At 33.3% G+C, this 12,542-nt stretch overlaps 1 protein-coding gene across 9 annotated transcripts in view; it reads left to right on the top strand.

Moving 5' to 3' along the window:
* Positions 1-8,817, top strand: part of UNC13C (unc-13 homolog C) — a 585,940-nt gene extending 577,123 nt beyond the window's left edge. For all 9 annotated transcript variants that reach the window (XM_070579899.1, XM_070579965.1, XM_070579933.1 and 6 more), the window contains one exon: positions 6,991-8,817. In XM_070579899.1, coding sequence (XP_070436000.1) covers positions 6,991-7,276 — 286 coding nt within the window. In that variant the 3' untranslated portion in view covers positions 7,277-8,817. The remainder of the gene's footprint in view (positions 1-6,990) is intronic.
* The last annotated feature ends 3,725 nt before the right edge of the window (positions 8,818-12,542 follow it).

The following is a 12,542-nucleotide window of genomic DNA, read 5'->3' as shown; positions in this document are numbered from 1 at the left end:
CTCAGCAGAAACTTTGCAGGCTAGCAGGGAGTGGCAAGATATATTTCAAAGTGATGAAAGAAAAATAAAAACTTCTGACCAAGAATACTCTACCCAGCAAGGTTACCCTGCAAAAGTGAAGGAGACAGAAAGAGCTTCCAGACAAGCAAAAGCCAAAGGAGTTCATCACCACTGATTGGGCCTTACAAGAAATGTTAAAAGAACTTCTTTAAGCTGAAAAAAAAATGCCACTAATTAGCAACAAGAAAACATATCAAAGTAAAAATCTCACTAGTATAAGTAAATATAGAATAAATGAAGTGAATTAATCACTTACAAAGCTAGTATGAAAGTTAAAAGACAAAAGTAGTAAAAAAAAAAAAAAAAAGAAAAAACTACAACTACCATACTTAAGGGATATACAAAATCAAAGGATGTAAAATGTGACACCAAAAACATAAAACGTGGGGAGGGAGGAGTAAAAATGCAGAGTTTTAGAATGCATTAAAATTTAACATGATGCTATCAGCTTAAAATAGACTGCTGTATATATAGGCTGTTATATGTGAGCCTCATTGTATCCACAAAGCAAAAACGCATAATAGATACACAAAAGATAATGAGGAAGAAATGTAAGCATATTCTAAAAAGTCATTAAGCACAAGGGAAGAAAGCAAGAGAACAAAAAAGAAACAGAAACACAGAGAACATAAAGGAACTACAAAATAGCCAGAAAACAATAAAATGGCAATAAGTACATACCTATCAATAATTACTTTAAATATAAATGGACTACATTCTCCAATGAAAATATAGACTGGATGAATTGATAACAACAACAAGAAAAAAAGACCCATCTATATGCTGCCTACAAGAGACTCATCTCAGATGTAAAGACACACAGAGGCTGAAAGTGAAGGGATGGAAAAAGTTGCTTTGTGCAAATGGAAACCTAAAGAAAGTGGAGTAGCTATACTTATATCAAATGAAATAGACTTTAAAACAAAAACAATGTAATAAAAGACAAAGATGGGCATTACTTAATGATAAAGTGGTCAATCCAACAAGAAAATATAACATTTGTAAATATTTGACATAGGAGCACCTAAACACATAAAAACAAATATTAACAGACCTAAAAGGGGAAATTGGCAGTAATACAATAATAGTAGGAGACTTTAATGCCCCACTTTCATCAATGGGTAGATCATCCAAACAGAAAATCAACAAGGAAACATCAGACTTAAATGACACATTAGACTATATGTACTTAATAAATGTATGCGAATACACATTTTTCTCAAGAGCACATGGAACATTCTCTAGGATAGATCATATGCTAGGCAACAAAACAAGTCTCAATAAATTTAAGAAGACTGAAATCATATCAAGCATATTTTCAGACCACAACAATATGAAACTAGAAATCAATTACAGTCATGCACTACATAATGACATTTTGCTCAACAGTGGACCACATATATCATGGTGGTCTCATAAGATTAGTACCATATACCCTAGGTGTGTAGTAGGCTATATGGTAAACCATCTAGGTTTGTGTAAGAACACTCTATGATGTTCCCACAACAAGGAATCAACTAACAACACATTTCTCAGAATGTATCCCTACTAAGTGACACATGACTGTACAAGAAGAAAACTGAAAAAATCGCAAATATGTAAAGATTAAACAACATGCTACTGAACAACCAATGGGTTATCAAATAAATCAAAGGATAAATCAAAAAATACCTTGAGATATATGAAAATGGAAGTACAACATACCAAAATCTATGGGATGTGGCAAGAGTAGTTCTAAGAGAAAAGTTTATAGTGACATAGACCTGCCTCAAGAAACAAGAAAAATCCAAATAAACAATCTAACTTTACACCTAAAGGAACTAGAAAAAGAAGAACAAACAAAGCCGAAAGTTAGTAGAAGGAAGGAAATAATAAACATCAGAGCAGAAATAAATGAAGACTAAAAAAAATAGATCAAGGAAACTAAGATCCGATTCTTTGAAAAGATAAACAAAATTGACAAACCTTTAGCTAAACTAAGAAAAAAAAGAAAGTTCAAATTAATAAAATCAGAAAAGAGGAGAAATTACAACTCATACCAAAGAAACACAAAGGACCATAAGAGACTTCTACAATTATAGACCAATAAATTGTACAACCTAAAAGAAATGAATAAATTCCTAGAAACATACAATCTCCCAAGACTGAATCATGAAAAAATAGAAAATCTAAACAGACCAATTACTTGTAAGGAGATTGAATCAGTAATTTAAAAACCCCCAACAAAAAAAGTCCAGGACCACACAAATTCACTGGCGAATTCAAAGATTCAAACATTCAAAGAATGTTTAATATATATCCTTCTCAAACTCTCCCCAAAAAATTGAAGAGGAGAGAATACTCTCAAACTCATTTTATGAGGCCAGCATTACCCTGATACCAAAACAAGACAAGGATACCACCAAAAAGTAAAATTACAGTCCAATATCCCTGATAAACATAGATGCAAAAATCCTAAACAAAATATTAGTGAACCAAATTCAACAACAAGGATCATACACCATGATCAAATGGGATTTATTCCAGAGATGCAAAGATGGTTCAACATCCGCAACTCAATCAACATGATGCACCACATTAACAAAATAAAGGATAAACCCATATGATCATTTCAATAGATAGAAAAAAAGCATTTGACAAAATTCAACATCCATTTATGATAAAAACTCTCAACACAGTGGGTATAGATGGAAAGTACCTCAACATAATAAAGGCCATATATGACAAGCCCACAGCTAACATCAAACTTAACAGTGAAAAGATGAAAGCTTTTCCCCTAAGATCATAAAAAGACAAGGATGCCCACTCTCACGGCTTTTATTCAACATAGTGTTGGAGGTCCTAGCCAGAGCAGTTAGGCAGGAAAAAGAAATAAAAGATATCCAAATTGGAAATGAAGAAGTAAAACTGTCACTATTTGTGGACAACACGATTTTATACAGAGAAAACCCTAAAGCCTCCACCAAAAAAAAAAAAAACTGTTAGAACTAATAAACAGATTCAGCAAAGTTGCAGGGTACAAAATCAATATACAAAAATCCATTGTGTTATTATACATTAACAATGAACTATCAGAAAGAGAATTAAGAAAACAATTCCATTTACAATTGCATCAAAAAAAAATAAAATACCTGGGAATAAATTGAACCAAGGAGGTGACAGAGCTATACACTAAAAACCAAGACACTGATCAAGGAAAATGAAGAAGGCACAAATAAATGGAAAGATAGTCCATGCTCATGAATTAGAAGAATACTGTAAAAGTGTCCATATTATCCAATGCAATCTACAGATTCATGGCAATCTCTATTAAAATTTCAATGGCATTTTTCACAAGCAAGAACAAACAATCCAAAAATTTGTATGAAACCACAAAAGATCCCAAATAGCCAAAGCAATCTTGAGAAAGAAAAACAAAGCTAGAGGCATCACGCTTCCGATTTCAAATTATGTTACGAAGCTATGGTAATCACAACAGTATAGTATTGGCATAAAAACAGACATACAGATCAATGGAATAGAGAATCCTGAAACAAACACGTGCATATATGGCCAACTAATTTATCATAAAACAGGTAAGAATATATAAGGGGGAAAGGACAGCCTCTTCAACAAATGATGTTGGGAAATCTGGACAACCACATGCAAAAGAATGAAACTAGACCACTATCTTACACTATACTCAAAAATTAACTCACAATGGAGAAATGATGCAGATAAAACCAGAAACCATAAAACTCCTCAAAGAACACATAGGCGGTAAGCTCCTCAACATCACTCTTGGTGAAATTTTTTTGGATCTGACTCCAAAGGAAATGGCAACAAAAGTAAAAGTAAACAAATGAGACTATATCAAACTAAAAAGCTCTGCACAGTGAAGGAAACAATCAACAAAATAAATGGCAACCTACTGAATGGGAGAAGATATTTGCAAATTGTCTGATAAGCAGTTAATATACATAATACATAAATAAGTTATACAGCTCAAACACAACAGTCTGATTAAAAGTTGGGCAGAAGATCTGAATAGACATTTTTACCAAAGACAATGTACAGATGGCCAACAGATACATGAAAGGATGCTCAACATCACTAATCATCAGGGAAATGCAAATCAAAACCACAAAGAAATTTTACCTCTCACTTGTCAGAATGGCTTTTATCAAAAGAACAAGTAACAATGTGTTGGTGAGGATGTGGAGAAAGAGAATCCTCATGCCCTCGTGCACTATTGGTGGGAATGAGGGTGCAGCCACTATGGAAAACAGTATGGAGGTTGCTCAAAAATTAAAAACAGAACTGCCATATGATCCAGCAATTCCACTTCTGGGTATTTATCTGAAGAAAATGAAAACACTAATTTGAAAAGACATATGCACCCTCAGGTTCATTGTAGGATTATTTACAATAGCCAAGATATGGAAATAATCTAAATAGAAATAATGATGGATGAATGGGTAAAGAAGGTGTTGAATATATATACAATGGAATAATACTCAGCCATAAAAGAAGAATGAAATCTTGCCATTTGCAACAACATGGATGGACCTTGAGGGTATTATGCTAAGTGAAGTAAGTTAGACAAATACTATATGATTTTACTAATATGTGGAATCTAAAAAAACCAAAACAAAACAAAACACATAGATAGAGAACAGATTGGTAGTTGCCAGACGGAAGGGAGACTGGGGGAAAAGGGTGAAGGGAACCAAAAGGTATAAATTTCCAGATACAAAATAAGTAAGTCACAGGGATGTAATGTACAGCATGGTGACTATAGTCAATGATAATATATTGCAAATTTGAAAGTTGTTAATAAAGTAAATCATAAAAGTTCTCAACACAAGAAAACATTTTTAGTAACTTTGTATGGTGGCAGATGGTAACTAGACTTATGTGATGATCCTTTTGCAATGTATACAAATGTTGAATCATTATATCGTGCACCTGAAACTAATATAATCTTGTATGTCAATTATACTTCAATAAAAAAAAAAAGCAGCAGCCTTCCATGAAGGGAAATAGCCTGCTTAAGGCAGCCTCACATGCAAGGAGCCAGGGAAATGAAGACTGACCTTAGTCTTATCATTACTTCTGATATCCTCATGGGGCTCTTTTTGCCAAAACTAACTGGAAACCAGAGCACGGTGAAACTCTATTGACGTAGTGTTTACAGGTCAGCATTCTATTGCAAAATGCAAGGAGTACAAAGGAGAGTAGATCCATTTGGGGCAAATGGAAGTTATCTGGCACTGAATGAAATCAAGGATGACTCATAGGGTTTTGGCATAAGCCATTAGGTAGATAGTGATTTACTGAGATGGGGGAATAGGGATAAAGGAGATGAGGAGACCAAAGAGTCTGTTTTAAACCTATTAAGTTGGAGATGCCTTTTGTACATCCAAAAGGAGATATCAAATATGTAGTTGGATATAAATTGAGAATTATCTGATATCAATGTAATTAATTCCATAAATCTAGATGTGCTGACCTACGGATAGAGGAGAGAGGAGGACACAGGTCCAAGCCCTAGAGGTTTACACACACAAACACACAAGTGCACACACATGAAAATAGTCTCTTATTGACTTGATTTGTTTTGCATTCTTGATTTGCCAGAGACCTTTCTGCAGTCTGTGCTCTGAATACTTAACTCTCCTTCTACTCATTAAACTTGACTGCCCCACCACATGTATTAAAAAGGTTCTAATAATCACATTAATGATCTCTACTAGAAACCAGCTCACAAGACTCCACCTATTCACTCCTCCAAATTACACAAAATCTTTGATCCAATTAAAATGTCTTCTAACAGATTCTAGGAATTACTTGAATCATTCAAAATTCAGATATAGCACTGTGAGCTACCGAGACCATGATTCTGGGAAAAGCGTCATTTTGATATATTTTAATTCACAAGAAAATTTGCCTCCTATCATGTTTTGCTCTTCTATTCTTACCGATCAGGCTTCCATTTTCTTTCATATTACTTCAGATTGTCTCTAAATAAATGCACAGTTTAGTTATCAATCTTGCCTGAAAATGAAAGTTTGACTCTGCAAAATGATCAGAAAAAGTCACTTAGAAAAGGAAGAAATTTGGAAGCTTGAGCTGCTGAGGAATAGATGTACATTCATTAGAAAGTCAAGAATATCTGAGGATGAATTAAAGTAAGGGGTAGGGGAAAATTATTCTCAGCATATCACCACTTAGCCTTCCTCATTATGTTCAGTTCTGCACTGACAAGTTGTCTTGGGTTGTTATTAGCAGAGGCCATTTGCAGCCCCACACTTGACAGGTCTAACTGTTGCCAGAGAAAAGAATTGGCATTGAAGCACAGGGCTTTGCTGGAAGTGATTTACTCAGAGATTTGTATCCAATTCAGCATCTTGTGAATACTGCTTGATAGCCTGTGCAGTGTGTTCCCCTGAGAAAGGCTCCTAGGTATAACAGCATATCCAGGAGTCTGAGGTAAAGAAAACAGATTGTAATAACTGATGTTGAAATGGCACAGAAATTCTTCTGAGTTACCCCTCGCCCTGACCAAGCTCCCATGACCCCTAGCAACCCCATCCTACCCTTATATCAGTGGGGAGACCCTGTCTCCAATAATTAAGTACAACATAGTATTTTAATTGCAGTTTCTATTAATATGCTTAACATCAAGGCAGTAAAGCACATTTAGATTGATTTCCTATTTCTATCTGAGGAAAGAATTAATTTTTCAGTTAGATTGCAAAATAATGTCTATGTAAAGACGATCTAAGTAAAATTTAAAGTATATTTGCATCAGAGTTAAAATACAATATACTCTATTTGCCAATATAATATTCTGAGCAATGTATAAAATTTTCAACAGTATTTTAGAACTCTACTGATCCCTACGTGAGTCAAGTTTTTGCTTAAAATTCATATTTTTAATCCACACAGTATTCTGGGTAATGGAAACCGCCCAGGGGCCTATGAACTTCATCTCTCAGTTAAGGATTACTGCTTTGCCCGAGAAGACCGAATTATCGGAATGACAGTAATTCAGCTACAGAACATAGCAGAAAAGGGAAGCCACGGAGCATGGTATCCCCTTTTGAAAAATGTCTCTATGGATGAAACTGGTTTGACTATCCTTAGAATACTCTCTCAGAGGACCAGCGACGATGTGGCTAAAGAATTTGTAAGACTTAAGTCTGAAACAAGATCTGCTGAAGAGAGTGCTTGAAACAAATACTACAAGATTTCATCTTTGAGCATTCATAAATTATAACCGTTTGACTACCGCATGCATGTGCGAATACATGGGAATGTTTATTTCACTATGTTTCAGTGTTTGCCAGTACTCAATGTCTATAAGGTATGTGAAAAACCTGCTGAACTTTTATACCAATTCTGGTCTTTGAGAAATAAATGTTCCATGAAGTGCCAAAATTATGATGTAAAGTGAAATATCTAGAATATCTTTTAAAACGTTGATTTCACTTCATTTCCAATTTCTCACACACATTAAACATACTAAACAACAATTAGTCTTCTGAGTTTGTCCATTAGTGGTCTTTGCTAAAATTTGTGTATTTTGCCCATAGATCAGGAAGCATTTGTGACTCAAATTCCATTTTATTTACTTACCTCATTGTAGATGTCTCACAAATACCCTTTTCTATCATAACTAGAAATGCAGTCACTTCTAGAAAGTGTTTGTAATTTTATAGTTGCAGATATATTGTGATGAATTTTGCATACAAATTAAAATAGAAAAGGTGGGAAATATTTTATGCTGACCAGTTTCCAACCTTTCTGAAATATCACTGTGAAGAAATGCTGTTAAAGCAAACTTATACAAAGCAGCGCTAAATAGAGTTTGTTAACGATGTTTGATATATTGACAAAACCTTGTTCTTTAAAACTGCCAAGGTCACATCACGTTTGTAAAAAAAAGGTAAATTGATGCATTTGCCATCTAGCATTATGTCTTGGCTCTACCAAATTGCATTCTTTAGAAAGTCATAGGATTAATGGTTTAGAAATGTGATGGAAGGTTTGTTTCTTAAAATTACCTATGATAAGTAACTACACTGTTAGTGTTTTCTCTCTGACAGTTATGACTATCTCCTTATTTATTTAGTGCTATAATCAGTTAAATGCCTTTTTCTTTTTAAAAATATTCAACAATTTGTACTGAATGCAGCATTACTCTGTATTGCACTGGAGCAAAAAGTCATGTCTTCATCTATTTAGTGAAAAATGTAACAAAGTCTGAAGAAATTGCTTACAATTTTGTAATTTATGTTATTTATAAGCCCAAGATGCATCAGATGTAATAGGAAAACAATACAGCTCAGTACATAAAAATATAACTAGGCTGGATTTTGAATATGAAATAGTTTAAGAATATTTGCATTTTCTGTATTTTTATGGTTTGACTTTTTAGAGTCTATCTAAATACTTGACTGTAAAACAATACTTTGTAATTGTAACTTATGGTCATAACTGTTAGTGGACAACATACACAAGCAGAAACAAGAAGCTGTTACAATGATTGTGTTTTGTGAACCGACTGGTCTGATATGTTAAGAACAGAAATGAAGAGTATTACAACTCTCAGAACCATTCTGTTCCCGGGTGTGAAAACACAGACCACTGAGATCCACTAATTCATGTTAAATTGTTAAGCAATTGCTTTGTTAATGATTTCTCCAAACGCATAGTACAATGCAATCCTCTGGCATATGCATTAATAAATGGATATATATTAAGTACATGCAACACTTTATTGTATCTTCTGCCTTTTTATTTCATTTACACAACATCATTTCATTATTTGGGAATAAAACCTCCAGGTTCTTTTTACTGAATAGAACACTCTTCACATTGTTTAGTTCTAATATCTCATTAGAATTTGAAAAAAATTTTCCAGGAGTTATATTCATGGAAACAGCTGCATACTACACAGTAAAGACACTGAAAATAAGGAAGGACTGATTCACCTACCTGTATGCCTCTGAATATGGTTAAGCCCCATGAAGAAAATTCAACATATAAACAAGCAACATTGTTAAATAAAAACTTATATTACAAAAGGTTTCATTGTTTTACTGGAGGATTCATTCTAAATTTACCTTATAATGATTTTACAGAACATTGACTTGAGCTCTTTAGCAGCACAAAATAAAGCATCATACACTTGAATAAACGTCAGTTTGAGTTTGCATTGATCGCTTAAGAAAATGATGAGCTAAGTATTTTTTTCCAGTGCTTGTTTAATTGGATCTATTAAGTTTTTTTGTATAAAATACAATCAAACACTGATGATGACAGTGTGAATTGAGTCTGTTTATTAATATCATAAAGTACAGGTACTAATTTTGAGATAGTTTTCAATTCTGTAGTCTTTGTTGTTTTTCCCCAGACACAAGTATTTCTGTTGTCTCCAGAACAGTCTGTTGAGTTTACATACCCAAATTAGTAATCATTCTACAGCTCATAGCGATCTCTGTCAACTATTGGCTCCATTAAAGTATGTGGAGATTTATTTATCTTATTCTAGATAAAACACACAGACAAAGCTCTGTTATTCATTTAGAAGTTCTTAAAGAATGCATGAAAATCAAATTTCGCCAAAATGAAGTACTTAAAACCACAGGGGTTTTACTATGTAAAGGAACTCTGATGAACGATTATTTGAGATAAGTAATCAGATGTCCCCCTCACAACCTGCTCTAATTCATCTATTTCTAGGATAATTTATATATTGAATTTCTCTTAAATGAGGCACATTTATAAAAGACAATTGTAGTTTAAAGTTTTTCATTTGGTCTTTATAAAAACCATTTGAAGCAAGGTTTATTTTCTCCTTTTAATTTCTCTAAATTATATAAAGATATGACTACACTAGCCATCTTATGGACTAACATAGTAGCTTTAATCTTTACACTCAAATAACGAAAAATAAGCAAAGATATATAAGTCTCAGGAAATATTCTTGGATGGATGTCTGATTCCCCCATTACCATCTGGCAGAATTCTTCAACACACAAAGAATAGACTGCCTTCCCTAGCACTACCTGTGTTTATATTTCCTCCGGTCCTTTTTTTAAAATAGCTGGCCCCTTGCACCCTGACTCCCAGCCCACCACAGATTGGTGATCTCTCTGATTCAGGCTTCTGGTGTTTGTTTTTCAAAATCAAAAACTAGGAAATGTGACTTGATGGAGGATAAATTCCAATTTGTGAATATCACATTGTACATATTTTAAAGTACACTTTTTTCACATTATGACAACTTGGAAATCAGAATACATTTTATAATCATTGGCAAATTATAGTTTAATTGGTGTTTTTCTCCCTTCTTAATAGTATATAAAATAATGGTTCATCTTGCAACAAATGACTTCTCAGAAATAGTAAGTATATTTACACAAAGATTTACAAATATAGGAAAAGAGAATAATGGTTAGTTATCTATTTAACAAATCACACATATTTTAATTTGCATATACTAAAATTAACTCTGTTGGTATACATTTCTGTGTTTTGACAAAGTCATAGAATCACATAACAAGCACAACAAGCAAAATATAGGACGATTCCATCATCCTTAAAAATTCCAGCATGTTAACACTTTGCAGACAGCACTCTCCCTACCTTTAATCCTTGGTAGCACTAATCTGTTTTTAAGCCCTCTAGTTCTGTGTCTTCCAGACTGTCAGATAAATGAAATCATAACAGTGTGTGTCTTCCGAGCCTAGCTTCTTTCACTGAGCATAATGCATCTGAGTCATCATGCTGTGGCATACATCAATAGTTTACTTTTCATTGCTGAATGGTATCCCATTGTATTGACATACAAAAGAGTATTCCATTCACCAGTTAGAAGGCATCTGGGTTGTTTTCAGTTTTGTGAGATTATGAACAAAGCTGTTATAAACATTCATATACAAGATTTTGTGTGAACATAAATATCCTCATGCGTGAATACCTACTAGTAATATTTCTGGGTCATATTATATGTTGAAACTGTCAAACTTTTACCAAAATGGAAATTTTTGGTAAAAGTTGTATCATTTTACATTCCAAGAAGCAATGGATAAGAGTTCCAGTTGCTCCAAATCCTTGAAAGCACTTGGTATTATCAGTTTTTTCTCTATTTTAATTGTTCTGATATTTATGCAGTGACATCTCAATATGATTTTAATTTGCAGTCCCGTGATGATTCATGATACTGAGTGTCTCTTTATGTGCTTATTTGCCATTCATATACTATCTTTGGCGAAGTGTCTGCAAATCTTTTGCCCATTTATTCAATTGATTGTTTTATTATTGTTGACCATGAAGACATCTTTACATAGTCTGTATAGAAGTCCTTGGTGAGATATAAGATTTCAAATACTTCATCCCAGTCTGTGGCTATTTTTTCATTCTCATAACAGTATCTTTCAGAGCACAGAAGTTTTTAATCTTGATAAAATCCAACTTATCATTTTTTCTTTTATGAATCATGGCTTTGCTATTATATTTAAGAATTCTTTGCCTCACTCAGCATCACAAAGATTTTCTCCCATGTTTAGTTATAAAAGTTTCATTGTTTTAGATTTTACAATTTGGCCCATGATCCATTTTGAGGTTGGTTGGTTGTTCTATTATGGGGTGCGAGGTTTGGGTTGAGGTTTATCTCTCTATTTATTTATTTTTAATTAATTAACTTGCATAGAGAAGCCCAATTGTTCCAGCACCACACCACACCATTTGTTGAAAAGAGCACACTTTCTCCTATGAATTGCCTTGCACTTTTGTGATAAATCCACTGACCAAACATGTGGATCTATTTCTAAAATCTCTGCCTTTTCAACAGTGTGACACTGTCTTAATTACAGTAGCTTTATATTGTTTTGAACTCAGACATTTTGAGTTTCCTGTGTTGTTCTTTTTTCAAAACTGTTTTTGACTATTCTAGTACTTTTGCCATTCTGTAAAAAAATTTAAAATCCTACTGAGATTTTGATTGGAATTTTTTTAAAGCTATAAATAAATATGGGGACAACTGACATCTTAACAATATTGAGCCTTCAATCTATGAACAGATGTCCTCATTTATTTAGGTCTTCACTGATTTCTTTTATCAGTGTTTCATAGTTTTCAGCAGACAAATCCTACCAAGTGTTTCTTCCGTGTGTGCACGTATGATAGCGTAAATGATAATTTAAGGATAAAATTCAAATTTCACTTGTTTATTTCTTGTATAAAAATTGATCTTTGTATATTAGCATAGCTTCCTGCAACCTCACTAACCTCACTTATTATTTGTAGGATCTTTTTTGTAGATTCCTCAGCATTTTGTACATGGACAATCACATTAAATAGAGGCATTTTTTTTTCTTCCATTGTTTTCCTTTTAAACTATCAATATCACTATATTTAAAGTATGATACTTGTAGACAGTGCACACATGGGTCTTTTTTTAAAATCAAATTTGACAATCTCTACATAGTTGG

The sequence above is a fragment of the Equus przewalskii genome, chromosome 1 (assembly GCF_037783145.1).
Source record: "Equus przewalskii isolate Varuska chromosome 1, EquPr2, whole genome shotgun sequence".
NCBI lineage: Eukaryota > Metazoa > Chordata > Mammalia > Perissodactyla > Equidae > Equus > Equus przewalskii.
Note: the sequence above shows the minus strand (reverse complement) of the source record. Positions and strands in the feature narration are given on the sequence as shown.